We start from the raw sequence: 15,366 nt of genomic DNA on the forward strand, positions 1-15,366 counted from the left end.
GTTTCCAACTGCTGAGTAAATGACCCTTGAATTATAAAGTTAGTTGTTCAATTTTAGCCAGAGGGATGATGCCACTTTCTATAAAATTGTGGTAAATACATTCCAGGTATTAAATACTCAGTGTACTGTTCCAGCATAACAAAGCCAACTGCAACCTTTGAAATACATTTTTTCTTATCTGTTTTTAAGAGAGATGAAGTGTTGGACTATGTCATATTGCTATAGGTTTGTTTTGAAGTCATATTTGGCAGGAAACTGTTTTTTGTTTTCTTTAATTGCCTCACTGAGACTGTTTATGCTAAGGAGATACAATACTTTCCACAAAGAATAAACCGCAAATTCAGCACTGAGCACACAAAGAAAACAACATCCTCAGTTTTGCTTTTATTTATTTTTTCCTGTGTTTATTTTATAACTTGCTGCACTTCTTTTATAGGTTACCACTACACAGTACACCCGTTCTCTGGTTCTGTGCAGTCTCCTTGCCTATAGAAACTGGCTCCTCTATGCCAGCATCCCCTATTATTGCACTAATTTAATTTCTCAGCTTTCTTTCTTTCTCAGCTGAGCAGTAATCATGGATTTGTATGGCTACTGTGATGTAACTTTGAGAATGCTGTTCTGACATTTTGGCTGCCGTGCAAATGCCATTGTAGCTGTTTTTCTGTTTCTCTGAGCTGCAAATTTCAGGTGCTGCTGCAGACCTGTTTAAAGTAATGAAGGTTATTCTTACTGAATACACTCTACTGGGAAAAAATATATATGTGGAAAGTAGTCACAGTATAAGTTAAGTACAGCATAATAGTATTAATGATGTCCTGATATGCTTGCCCATTGTATTATCAGCTTTCAGAATGATGGTAAGCTATTTTTCTTTTCTTTTAATAATAAACATGGCTGTTTTTCCTAGTGACTATGCACGATCATTTATACACAAAACATGAATTATTGCATTTTACTGAGTAAAGTTATGTCTAATATCAGCAGACAGGAATATATCAATACAGTACTTGTTTTAGCATACTTATATCACATCATGTGGAGGAAGAAGGTAGTTTGCTTTATTAATTATTATTACTTCTCATTCTCACTTCTACTTTCAGCCTTCCAGTTGGAAATGTACTGCAGAAACTGTCCACTGATGCCCTTTCAGCAGATGTTACCTCTAAATGTGATGTGTTCAACATCTATTCTCTTCTCATTACAGCACTGAATGCAGTGACCATCTCTGAGGGGGACTATCATGGTGAAATATTGTGCAGCATATAACTGCAGTAACGCAGACACAAAGTTAAATCGGAAGCAGGGAATAACTTTTCATAGGTGAGCCTGATGATCGTGGGTATCAGTGTATTCTGATTGCAGGTACTGCAGATGTTGGGTGGAATCTTAGGCAAAACTCCCAGTGATTTCAGTAGGGATTTCACCTTCTAAGTATTTTGACCAAGCAAACCTTCTCACAAGCCTAGTATTCTGGAGTGGCAGCCTGATGCCAGGAGCTATCCCAGTGCAAGCCTTTCCTCCTGGCTGATGAATTGGACGCAGCACTTCCTGTCAGGAATTGGGAAGGAGCACTGATTGAGGAGTGTCATTTCAGCATACAAAAAAGCAGCAGCACAGCTAAGTGAGGTCCTGGCTTTCAGTGCAGGGACCTGATTAAGAGTAATAGCCAATTGGTGAAGTACAAAATGTTGTTTAAATTAAAACAAAAGACATATGTTCAATTATATTAATGAGGAATTGCGCAGAAGAAAGAGGCCATGAATGACAGACAAAAAGATGGGAAGGGCCGTGGGAGAGAAGTGAGGGTTAGTACCTGTTAGTCAAGATTTTAATGTATGACAACTTGTGTTTAGTATTTTTCTTAGAGCATCATCTACACTAACATTGTTATTATTTCTCCCATGGAATCTTTGAAAATTATTATACCATTTTGAAAGCGTAATTGATTTTCTGTATGTGGAGTCTATGCTGCTTCTGAGAACTGAGTGGCATGAAATTAAGTAGAACTGGGTTTGTGAATGTAACATGCATATCACAGAAACTAAGAAATGGAAATAAGCCTATTAGGTCATCTAGTAAATTCCCTGAAGCTAATGAGCAACTGTTTTCTGCAGTATACTCTTCAGTGCTTTGTCCAGTCCATTTAAAATGACGTAAGTGATGAGCATTTCACCATTTACAAAGAACCTGTGAGCACTGTATGTGTGAGATTGTGTTGTGAGAGTCTTACAGTGTATCTAGTGAACTTAGATGATGTATGTACATTACTTCTTCCCCTCTAACTTTTTATCCAACTGGACATTTTAATAAGGGGATTTGTGTTTCTCCCTGAGTACCTTCTCTTTTCAAACCTAGTGGGTAACCAGTATGTTCTTTTTAGTTTTTATTTAATTGACCTGCCATCCTCACTAACTAATACTTTGCAATCTTTTAGCTTCTTTTTTCCCCCTGAGATTCTTAGTGATTTACAAATGTAGGTGCGCATTATTATCCAGAGTTCTCAGACAGGCAAACTGAGACACAGAGATATTTAAGTCACTTGCCCAAAGGCACAAGTGTAGTCAGTTGGAAAGTTGGGAATAGAATCTAGGTCCCTAACTCCTAGTCCATGCTCTGTGTACTGGACCATGCTGTTTCTCTCTGGCCCCAACTCAGCAAGGTACTTAAGTAAGTGCAGTTTTAATCATGTGAGTTGTCCCATTGACTGTAATGGACTGTGTGGGTAACATCACCCCTTAGAGTATAATTACTAAACAAAACCCAGCTGATGTTCTTTGGTCTGTGAACTTTGTTATTTCTGTTTTAGGTTTCCCAAGGATAATAAGAAAAAACAGCAGTGGGCCCAGGCAGTACATCGGGCTGACCCCGTGAGTGGCAAACTCTGGACACCATCTGAATGGGACATGATTTGTTCTCAGCATTTCAATCCTGACTGCTTCAAAGAAATTAATGGAAAGAAATTTTTAAAGGAAGGGAGTTGTCCTTCTATATTTTCCTTTCCTGACAATTTTCAGGTATAAAATGTGACACACTGTGATTTCATTAAAAGTAACCGATTCATTATCAACTGAAGTACATAACCGCCTCAGGTGGCAGGTTATTGGAGTGACATTTCACACAGAGTGCCCTACTGTTACTAATATGCTAATAAACCTTTGTTAGGTCAACTAAAAATAGCTGTAGTAAAATCTTGGGGGTCGGGGGTGTTGAGGTGTCAGAGAGAGTGTATGTATATTAGTGGTTAAATTATGCATTCTAGAACTGTAATTTAAAACTGATTGGTTAAGTAAAAGCAAAAGCTGTGTCCTTGTGTCTAGTTCAGATTCTTTCAGCCTATATTATTTCTCTTAACTTAAAGACTGGAATGGTTAAATTTGTCGCAGTATGGATCACATCTCAATAGAGAGAATTTCTCATGGACAGGTTTTCCTTCTATGAACAATTGCATAGGCCAGTACCTTTCCCATTCACACTTATGTGGACCAGGTCTCAACATCTCTCTGGCAGTTTCTGCTGTCTGCTGGGCTCTTTTTCCTAACAGTGAGCCTGATCTGGTGCCTGTAGAAGCAGATGTGAAGGAGGTGGAGTCAACACCTAATATAACATTTATAAAACCTGGCTTTGCTGATGAAAACCCCATTGCCACCAACCTTAATTCTGAGAGCTGAAGTTCTCTCTGAACTTTAATTGCATTCTTTTTTTTTTTTTTTTTGAAGAGAATAGATAATTCTCTACGGAGATCAAAACGTGCTGGCATAGTTCTAGAAAATCCTCCTCTCGAGGCAGATCTCAGTGAGGTGTATGTTACACCAGCCACGGTAACGGTAAGCATCAGAACTGTGACTGAATGCTGAAAGAATAGTGTCATAACGTGAGCCTTTCCTTTTGTATTTCCTGTATTAATGACCAATTCTGTGTCAATTTGAATCGGAGAAATACTTGTTTATTTTAGCATTTAAAAATAATCTGGGATACTGCGTGATGCTGTGCTTTATTGGTCCTGGGGCAACAATTAACATTTGTTAGAATTACTGGAGAACAAAAAATACAAAGATGTAAAAATGTTGTAAAATGTGCATGTGTAGGGTTTACAGTGAGGCAACAGACATCTGCCACGAAGCGATTAAAATACATGGACTGAAATCCTGGCTCCATTGAAGACCGTGATAGTTCTGCCACTGATCTCAATAGGGTCAGGATTATACCCATAGTATAAGACCACTGGAAAGAATTTTGAGCAGAACTAGATATCAGAAAACTCATCTCTTTGTCTTTCAGTAACTTGTCTAATGTGCAACAAATTAATGTTCTTCACATTCAGCCATGAAGCACCTGTGTCATGCGACCATATGTGAGTGCATATGAACTAGCCTGAAAGAGGGCATTTGAATTTCCAAGTTTATACAGGACTCCCATTTCTCACTGCTGTTGGAGTGAGAGAAAGGCAGAAAAGTTTTTTAAAAGTTGAGAAAAAGCTGTATCCCGTTAATTCTTTTTGGGGGGCATAACATCATTTACACACTCCGTTCAAGGTTTCATGGGGGCAATTAAATTTCTCTGTTGTTGTTTCCTTTTGTAGAAAACAGCGAACAACCCAAAAAGATTAACAGAAAACTTAAGCTGTTCTCATCAGGTAGACACCAATGTGATGTGTAATACACAGGACACAGTAATGGTGAGCATCAAAACTACAATGGGTATACTTCCTCTTTTTACATTCTTTCTGTTTTAGGCTTTTTAAAATGTTCTCTTTTTGACACTGAGTCCAATCTTAAAGCCCTTATACACTCAAAACTCCTACTGACTCCACACTATCCGTGAGAATCTTAGTATATTGAAACATAAGATATAAGGCTCAATGATTTTGTTTTAAATGTTTTGTTCACAGTTCAAGGTAGCATTTGCCTATAGTTACCACACACTGCTATAGGAGGTAGTTCTGTTTCCCTGTATATTTAGGGAAAGAAATAAATGAAGCAAAAGATATTTAGCAGTAGCCACTGTATATGAAATGAGTGCATGCTTGCAGTCCAGTTCCCAGTTGATAGGTGTCTGCATCTCAAAAGCCACTGTCACAATTGAAACTTGTTAACCACTGCCATAGAGAAGCTTGAAAGATTGATTGGACATGGAGACAGAACCACCCTCTTGGCTTTACAGGTGGTACCTTTACCAGGTCAAGGTGCACCTAAGGTCTGGTCTACACTGCAGGGGGGGGATCAATCTATGTTACACAACTTCAGCTACGTGAATAACGTAGCTGAAGTCGACGTACTTATATCTGCTCACCGCAGCGTCTTCACTGTGGTGAGTCGACTGCTGCTGCTCCCCCGTTGACTCCGCCTGTGCCTCTCACGCTGGTGGAGTACAGGAGTTGACGGGAGAGTGCTCGGCAGTCGATTTATTGGGTCTAGACTAGATGCGATAAATTGACCCTCACTGGATTGATCGCTGCCTGCTGATCCGGCGGGTAGTATAGACATACCCTTAGGCACTAAACTAACTTCATAAGTGAAAAATAAAAAAAAAATTCTGAAAACTGTAGAAGTCAGTTCTACATCCAGGTAAGCTAGTTCAGGACAAAATGCCCAGCTGATCAGAGGGAAAAAATTACATTTTATATGTAAATGAGGTATCCAGAAGGTGTAACTCTCACATATGTGAACTTAACTCTTTCCATGGCATGCTATATTAAGGGCTAAATTGCTAGCACTTCGATCTCTGAGCCCAGAACTCAAGGGAAGTGCTGCTTCAGTAGTGCAGCTTTAGGGAGAGAAATGTTCTCATCCTTTGGAAAAAGAAAAGGAGGACTTGTGGCACCCGACAAATTTATTGGAGCATAAGCTTTCATGAGCTACAGCTCACTTCATCGGATGCATGCAGTGGAAAATATAGTGGGGAGATGTATATACACAGAGAACATGAAACAATGGGTGTTACTATACACACTGTAACAAGAGTGATCAGGTAAGGTGAGCTATTACCAGCAGGAGAGTGGGGGGGGAAAAAAACCTTTTGTAGTGATAATCTTGGTGGGCCATTTTCAGCAGTTGACAAGAACATGTGAGGAACAGTGCGGGAGAGGGGGGAAATAAACATGGGGAAATAGTTTTACTTTGTGTAATGACCCATCCACTCCCAGTCTTTATTCAAGCCTAAGTTAATTGTATCCAGTTTACAAATTAATTCCAATTCAGCAGTCTCCCATTGGAGTCTGTTTTTGAAGTTTTTTTTGTTGAAGAATTGCCACTTTTAGGTCTGTAATCGGGTGACCAAAGAGATTGAAGTGTTCTCCGACTGTTTTTTGAATGTTATAATTCTTGATGTCTGATTTGTGTCCATTTATTCTTTTACATAGAGACCGTCCAGTTTGGCCAATGTACATGGCAGAGGGGCATTGCTGGCACGTATCACATTGGTAGATGTGCAGGTGAACGAGCCTCTGATAGTGTGGCTGATGTGATTAGTCCCTATGATGGTGTCCCCTGAATAGATATGTAGACACAGTTGGCAATGGGCTTTGTTGCAAGGATAGGTTCCTGGGTTAGTGGTTTTGTTGTGTGGTTGCTGGTGAGTATTTGCTTCAGGTTGGGGGGCTGTCTGTAAGCAAGGACTGGCCTGTCTCCCAAGATCTGTGAGAGTGATGGGTCATCCTTCAGGATAGGTTGTAGATCCTTGATGATGCGTTGGAGAGGTTTCAGTTGGGGGCTGAAGGTGACGGCTAGTGGTGTTCTGTTATTTTCTTTGTTGGGCCTGTCCTGTAGTAGGTAACTTGCGGGTACTCTTCTGGCTCTGTCAGTCTGTTTCTTCACTTCAGCAGGCGGGTATTGTAGTTGTAGGAACGCTTGATAGAGATCTTGTAGGTGTTTGTCTCTGTCTGAGGGGTTGGAGCAAATGCGGTTGTATCGCAGAGCTTGGCTGTAGACAATGGATCGTGTGGTGTGGTCTGGATGAAAGCTGGAGGCATGTAGGTAAGCATAGCGGTCAGTAGGTTTCCAGTATAGGGTGGTGTTTATGTGACCATTGCTTATTAGCACCATAGTGTCTGGGAAGTGGATCTCTTGTGTGGACTGGTCCAGGCTGAGGTTGATGGTGGGATGGAAATTGTTGAAATAAAATGGTGGAATTCCTCAAGGGCTTCTTTTCCATGGGTCCAGATGATGAAGATGTCATCAATGTAGCGCAAGTAGAGTAGGGGCATTAGGGGACGACAGCTGAGGAAGCGTTGTTCTAAGTCAGCCATAAAAATGTTGGCATACTGTGGGGCCATGCGGGTACCCATAGCAGTGCCGCTGATTTGAAGGTATACATTGTCCCCAAATGTGAAATAGTTATGGGTGAGGACAAAGTCACAAAGTTCAGCCACCAGGTTAGCCGTGACATTATCAGGGATACTGTTCCTGACGGCTTGTAGTCCATCTTTGTGTGGAATGTTGGTGTAGAGGGCTTCTACATCCATAGTGGCTAGGATGGTGTTTTCAGGAAGATCACCGATGGACTGTAGTTTCCTCAGGAAGTCAGTGGTGTCTCAAAGATAGCTGGGAGTACTGGTAGCGTAGGGCCTGAGGAGGGAGTCTACATAACCAGACAATCCTGCTATCAGGGTGCCAATGCCTGAGATGATGGGGAGTCCAGGATTTCCAGGTTCATGGATCTTGGGTAGCAGATAGAATACCCCTGGTCGGGGTTCTAGGGGTGTGTCTGTGCAGATTTGTTCTTGTGCTTTTTTAGGGAGTTTCTTGAGCAGATGGTGTAAAAAGAAGGATTCTGGGTGGACTCCTCCTGAAACAACAGACAGGACTTCTACATAGAGTGCTTCCGCTGACGTGCACAGGCTGAAATTGTGGAAAAGCAGCATCACTTGCCCCATAACCTCAGCCGTGCAGAACACAATGCCATCCACAGCCTCAGAAACAACTCTGACATCATAATCAAAAAGGCTGACAAAGGAGGTGCTGTCGTCATCATGAATAGGTCGGAATATGAACAAGAGGCTGCTAGGTAGCTCTCCAACACCACTTTCTACAAATCATTACCCTCTGATCCCACTGAGGGTTACCAAAAGAAACTACACCATCTGCTCAAGAAACTCCCTGTGTATGGTAGCACCCATTGTTTCATGTTCTCTGTGTATATAAATCTCCCCACTGTATTTTCCACTGAACGCATCCGATGAAGTGAGCTGTAGCTCACGAAAACTTATGCTCAAATAAATTTGTTCGTCTCTAAGGTGCCACAAGTAGTCCTTTTCTTTTTGCGGATACAGACCAACACGGCTGCTACTCTGAAACTCATCCTATGGATTAGCCATTATTCCAAAGTCCCCTTTGCTAATCTAATGGTTTTTCAGGTGGATTTTAAAGATTGCATGAGAACCTTAATGTTTTGGTCAGCATCCTTTGCCTTCATACACTAGGCTGCAACGTTCAAGGCAGTGGATGAGTTATTTGCTGACCCCACTGTGCACTTTTAACAAATCTGAATAAATAATAGCTGCCACATTAGTCTACGCTATCATCACACTATGGCTATACAGCTCATTAAAAAATTCTTAGGTGTTGAGCCAGACCCCTATCTTAACATGTCCTATTTATATGAGCATTCAGTGGATTCTATATCCTGTGTCCACTTCTTATACCTTCGAGGATTCTCCTGTGGGCAGAGGTTAAACGGGGCCAGTACATGGCAATGCAACATGTCAGCAGGTGATTCTTCCACTACAGACTTTAAATCAACGGAGCTGACACCTAAGGGTGTATTGTAGTAGGGCCAGAATGAGCTCTGGTACTTATGTCTGGCAGATGAGGTCTAGTGCCCCATCTTTTAATCAGATCTGCTAGGTTGTCTTCAGTGGGGCTCTATATAGGCACAAAGACACTCTGCAAATGGATCTGATTGTAGACTTGTATCGTATTTTCTTTCCCCTCTCCACAGCGCATTGCTCCATGTTGTTATGAGTTCCTCATCCTACTCCCAGTTCCACCATGGAGCTGCAATACGTGGAGGCTTTTTAGTTTGGGTTTGTTTTTTGGTAAATTAAGCCCCAGTTAGCTCTGATACTAACAAATAGAGCAAAAATCCAGCATTGTTGCTTTCTTTTATCTTTAAATTAGACAGACCACCATTACCATATCACAGACAGTCCAAAAACTCTGAAGAGGAAATTGGATGAACTTTTAGCAGAGAATCACAAGCTCAGAAGAAAATTAAGGAACGCTTCTGATCAAGAAGAGAGACTCCATAAAAATGTGGAAATCTTGTTGGACAAGCTGCACTCTAAAGATATGTTGTCGAGGGAAGTAACGTGATTGCTAGATCTGTGCAAAGGGCATGGGCTGAATGACAGGTCTTCTCTCCCACTGCACCCAGCTGTTGGATAAGAAATGTTCACTAATGTTTATTGCTATACATGTCATTTTTGAATGTATTTATTAAATAAAAAGACATGTAAACACTACTGAAGTTTTCATATAAAAGCTAGAAACTTCAACGTTAAGATTGGCACTTGTGGTGTTCAGGGAGCAAATGTCAGCCTTTTCATTTAATCCCTGTCTCCTCTTCATTTGTCCCACACTGTTATTTTTTAGATATATAGTTTCATGGAGGGTGGATGGGAGTTTTACTGTTTGTTTTTAAAGTCTTCTGTAGACATTTACTAAGTGGACAGTATTTAGCACCTATGTTATTCATTTTTGTCTTTTTCCCCCCTTCTCCATCTTATGTCACCTTTTAAGTGCATTAATTTCTAGAGATGCAATGGTGTCATTGCAACAGCCATCCACAAGTGCACTATAAAGTCAGTTTACATAATGGATTGAAATATATACCTTTTTTTTTTTTTTGAAAGATCAGCATTTGCATTAACTATCATGTTAAATCCTGTGATCACGCGTAGTAAAGGGTGTGTGGGGGGGTATGTGTGTGTATGGATAGATGCAGACTTATTCTAGTCCATTGTATCAATATATATTTCTGCTGTCTATATAGCGTGCTAAAATTGAACATATTAAAATTCATTATGAAAAATAACTACTGTGTACAGTATGTGCAATATTTAGTCTTCACATAGGGTGCCCCCCGTGTAGGGACAAGAGGGGAATGGGCAGAGCACAAAGCATTCCAGCTAATCTAGGCTGTGAATCTAGCGCATAGACAGCCATGCAAAGCTGCCATGAATTTTGCAGTCCCAATGGCTGCTCAGGCTCATGCCGGGCCTGGATTGCACTGGTCAGTGGAGTAGTCCAGAATTAGGTAAACACAAAGATGGTATATTAGCCGCCTTTGCCCTTCCCCTCCTGTGGGCTGCACCTTTTGCACCTTGCCTCCCAAGTGGTGCAGCATGGAATTTGTCCCTATTAGTTTAGATATTGAGGACACTACTAAAAGGCCTTTGACGGTAATGGAAAGGCTTTCTCTGACTTCAGCGGCCTTTGAATCAGGTTCTGCATTATCCAGTGATGATCTTCAAACAGTGACCAGGGGGTTGTGCACTGTTTTCAGAATTGTAATATTCTAGATACCCTCCTGCAATTAAAAATATTAATCAATTAAAAAGCACCAGCTAAAACTGTTCTTTGTACAATAAATGCACATCAGGTTAGGCAATCTGTGTCACACCAGGCTTTTATTATCCCATAAACAATAGTTGTCAGAACATTACACACATACCAAACCTCCATCAAAGTCTTTGGGAGTTTGGGCACAAAAGGAATATTGTCTTCTGACATGTTCAGTACCACATACTTCAGATGTAAACCACTCTCAATGGACAATTTTGCAATAACATGCTCATAAGCTAAAGCAAAAAGGGCACATGAATTTTTGCATTTAGGCCTCTTGTGGTCTCCTTTGAAAACCGGCCCTGAAAAAGATGTGGGAGTTTATAGCTGTAAGATTCCCATTGAATTCCCATTGAATTCCAAATTCCAAATTCCCATTGAGTTCCCAAGAGGGACTAACCAAGAAATAGGGGCAAAAATGAAACATCAGACTCAGCACAGAGCTGCAAGACACACACACAGAAACATTTGTCTAAAAACTGGAGTCTCCAGGACAACAAAAACTTCTGCATTATTTGCTAGTATAGTTTTTCCATATCTATTCCCTGTGCTTAAATAATCACAAACCTTCACAGGCTCAGAGCCTGCAGGCACCTCTGGCTAAGGCTAAACGGCAATACTATGGAGGTGGAGGAAAGCACCTAGTAGAATACCACAGAGATCAGTGTTAGGGGGAAACAAACCACCCTTTTAAACATCTTCCTTAATCATATAGGAAAAGCACTAAGCCTATTAATGAAAATGTAGCTCATGTGACATTGAGGAAAACTGACCACCAGTGAGAACAGAGATGTAATTCAAAGGAATCTAAAGAGATTAGCAATGTAGACAGAAAATGAGGTTCAATTTGGGAAATTTACATTAACACAGCCATGGAAAAATACTCTAAAAGACAGGCGTACAATGGGAGGACTAGAGCTGGAAGGCGGTAATACTGAAAGAGAGCTAGTGGGGTGATAAGATGATCGGTTCCATAAATGTTTGCAATGGAATAGAGCAGCAACAAAGCCAGTCTGCTTTGGGGCTGTAAATGCAGAGGCATCACAGTAATAAGCCTTCTCTTTGTGACGCTGGCGTGATTACATTTAGAACACAGAGCCCACTTCTGGACTCCACGTTACTAGAGATCAGAAATGATCAGAGGGCTGGAGGCATAGGTGCTGGAACGAAGAGTGCTGGAGGTGCGGCTGCACCCCTATGAAGTAGTAGTAACCCAAATACATGGTTTCTGCCTTCAGCACCCCCACTGTAAAAATTGTTCCAATACCACTGGCAGGAGGGACTTGAAAGATTAAAAGAGCTAAATATAGCTTTGCAAAGCGATGACAACGTGTGGGCAGGGGAGGACATGATAACTACAAATATTTGAAGAGTGTCAAATTCAAGGCTAGAGAAGAAAAATGTAGGTTAGTACAATAACTAATAATAGGATAAAATTAATAACGTTGCCAAACAGTGTGATCTTATTGCTGGAACCTTTGCGTCTCCTCACCCAATCGCCTCCCGACTATTTGTTATCCCCAGCTGTCTATATTCTGTAAGCTCTTCAGGGAAGGCACCACATCTTTTCGTTGTTCTGTAAAGCATCTAGCACGTTTCTGGGGCACAGTATAACTAAGGAATGTTTCTGTCTGAATAGTATGGAAACTTCCTGACTTTAAGTCCCTAGCCCAGGGGTGGCCAACCTGCGACTCCAGAGCCACATGCGGCTCTTCAGAAGTTAAAACGCGGCTCCTTGGATAGGCACCGACTCCGGGGCTGGAGCTACAGGTGCCAACTTTCCAATGTGCCGGGGGGGCTCACTGCTCAACCCCTGGCTCTGCCACAGGCCCTGCCCCCACTCCGCCCCTTCCTGCCCCATCCCCTGAGCCTGCAATGCCCTCGCTCCTCCCCCCCTCCCTCAGAGCCTCCTGCATGCCAGCTGATCGGGAGGGAGGGGGAGGCGCTGATCAGCTGCTGGTGTGTGGGAGGCGCTGGGAGCTGGGTGGAGCTGATGGGGGGCTGCTGATGTATTACCGTGGCTCTTTGGCAATGTACACTGGTAAATTCTGGCTCCTTCTCAGGCTCAGGTTGGCCACCCCCGCCCTAGCCTGTGTAAAAGGGAGGTGGCAGATATCTGGAACAATGCTGTACTGCCAAGGAAATGGACTTGATAAACTAATCAAGCTTTTCCATCTCTGTCTATGATTAGCTCATGCCCATACTTCACCTACAACATCTGAACATGTGCACAAGGAGTGTTTTCTCGACCTTCTCTACTTCTGGGTAGGTCTAGGAATAGCCCACAGGTGGAGCCAGTCTTCTCACCTTGCCCTCAGTTGAGGCTCAGAAGGGAGTCTCCATCAGCTGTTCCTTCTTAAGTATAAAGAAAGCTTAGGGACTTGTTTCAGTGGGAGTTACGAACACACAACTGATGCAATAATCAAGTCCCCCCTGTTTGTTAGAAGCATCTCCTTGGTAGAATGTAACAAAACTCATACCCTCAGATATTGAATGGTGCAATTTCAGTTCACGGATTGGCTGAGAGCATAAGCACTTCTGGTGCAGATACTTGTTCATGCACATTTAAAATTTGCTTTTTGCAATTATTTTTGCATGCAGCTTTAAGGTGTGCTTTCCCTAAACATTCATGCCACTAACACTTAGTCACATGGAGGCTCACCGAAAGTAACCCAAAAAGTTTAAAAGTCTAGCTGGAGTGAATTCATTTTACAACTGGAGCAAATATGTGTGGGACATTTTCATAATATTCACGCAACTTTAGTTGTGAGCAGCGTAATTATTTAAAAAGTGTATTTCCTGCCTCACTGCAGTTTTCTATTTTTCACTTTTCAAAAAACTCCATATCTAATTTTTCCAAATTTTAAAAAATACCCTATTGAAGAAAATAACTAGAAACTGCAACTAAGGGACCAGAATGTGTAGTATTTGCTTACAGGGGAATCACTGACAATCCATACATTGCTGGCCTTCCTTATTTTGGTAGAAAGCAAGAACTGATTTTTTCAGAGAGCAGAGAACACCCCATTTTTTCAGAAAGGGCTGTGGCTTTCTTTGTTTTCAAGCACTACAGCAAACTTGCTGCTGCCTTTTCTTTTCATTATTGGCAATTTAATTCTCCTCAGTGCATCTGTATTAGGCTAAACTGCATCCCAATCACGTCACTTACGTATGCTTTCGCTTTGAAACCACTTGGACTGGGGGAAGGATTCTGTTTGACGTTGAGCATTCTAAATGGGGAGGCTAATATTGCAATGCAGCAGAAATGGCTGCTAATTTTAAACTACCAGTTTAATCTTTCTCTAGCAGAAACACACATTTTCCTCTACCATAATTTTTTCTCATAATAGAAATGAGACAGTTCCCAGGAGTGCGGTTACCAAAAGATAATCTCACCCCAATCTGTTTAGAGGCATGAGGTTCATGCCTCAAAATGCTCTAGGGTGTGATTATTTTATGATAACCATACTGTGTATCATGGCTTATTGATTAACTAATAAAGCTTCAGTATTATTCTTCAGAGGAGGGGGCTGAGATATCAGAGGAAGATCTGATTCTGGAATGGGAAAGATTCTTTCTTGCTAATCAAACCACCTTTCTCCTGCCCTGATTATAACCTCTGTGTGAAATTATAGGGTCAATGGATGCCAGTTTTAGTTTTTCATCAGTGATTAGCTCACTGGTTTATTAAAACTGAAAAACACCCGGAAACATATTTATTTGAAGACAAATTTTCACTAGACTGTTCCCTTTCCATTTATACTACATATAAGGGTTACAAAGCAGAATATGATTTGGGTTTCTAGCGAGCCTTATGTAGTCAAGGTACTAGAAGTGTGTCACACGATAGTACGTGACTCATAGCCAAGTATGCCTGCTGTTGCACTTTTAATAATAGCTCTTGCACAGCCTGGAACATTAGAACCTATTTTATTGAGAGAGGCAATGTTAGACTGGGCACTGGGGTAAACATCTTGCTCAGGGATGCTCTAAATGATGCCTGCAGGTAATGGTGCCCATTCCAAAAGACTATTATGCCACCAGAGGATCACTTGAGAGCAGTGCACTGCTCTATACCAGCTGGAATTCCCCCACATTGGAGGACTCCTGATCTACTCATTTAGTGCAGCTGTTTGGCCCTTATGTATCAAGAGTGGCACAGAAAGGCTGGAATCTAGCCCTTGCCTCCTAGTCCAGTGCTTTAATTACGAGACCATCTCCCCACAGATTTCAGAGTAGCAGCCGTGTTAGTCTGTATCCGCAAAAAGCAAAGGAGGACTTGTGGCACCTTAGAGACTAACAAATTTATTTGAGCACAAGCTTTCGTGAGCTACAGCTACAGTCTCTAAGGTGCCACAAGTACTCCTTTTCTTTCTCCCCATAGAGTTTCAGCCCTGTATAGAAACCCACAACTGGCATGGGACTTGATCCCATAGCCAGTCAAGTCCTTGAGCTATAGCAGGCTGGATTCTGAGTCCAGTTACATCAATATAAATCTGGAGTTATTCCACTGACTTGAGTCGAATGAGTCCAGATTTATTGAGGCATAACTGAGGTCAGAGTCAGGCACAGCACACTGAAAAAGGACTTAACTCAAAAAAATTATATCTGTTGTGGTATAATATCCAAACTACTGGACACAACTACAAATACCTATTTAATATCACCCTCACTTACATTTGAACATGTTATTGGAAACAAATGGTCAAGTATTATGTATTTTTATCCTCTTCTAGTACTCACAATAAAAAGAGTTTGATAATAATGTAAAGGAAAGAAAGGTTTGATTAAACCCTTCAAGGTG

General features: G+C 41.4%; 1 protein-coding gene across 2 annotated transcripts in view; it reads left to right on the forward strand.

Annotated features, from left to right (window-relative positions):
- The window catches only part of LOC141987345 (THAP domain-containing protein 6-like), a 30,764-nt gene extending 20,830 nt beyond the window's left edge, over positions 1-9,934 (forward strand). Inside the window, exons 3-7 of one of the 2 annotated variants that reach the window (XM_074952595.1) lie at positions 1,208-1,323; positions 2,810-3,017; positions 3,720-3,827; positions 4,583-4,678; positions 9,117-9,934. In XM_074952595.1, coding sequence (XP_074808696.1) covers positions 1,244-1,323; positions 2,810-3,017; positions 3,720-3,827; positions 4,583-4,678; positions 9,117-9,311 — 687 coding nt within the window. In that variant the 5' untranslated portion in view covers positions 1,208-1,243 and the 3' untranslated portion in view covers positions 9,312-9,934. The remainder of the gene's footprint in view (positions 1-1,207; positions 1,324-2,809; positions 3,018-3,719; positions 3,828-4,582; positions 4,679-9,116) is intronic. The other variant, XM_074952594.1, reaches the window with a different exon arrangement.
- The last annotated feature ends 5,432 nt before the right edge of the window (positions 9,935-15,366 follow it).

Source organism: Natator depressus, chromosome 5 (genome assembly GCF_965152275.1).
Source record: "Natator depressus isolate rNatDep1 chromosome 5, rNatDep2.hap1, whole genome shotgun sequence".
NCBI classification, from domain to species: Eukaryota; Metazoa; Chordata; order Testudines; family Cheloniidae; genus Natator; species Natator depressus.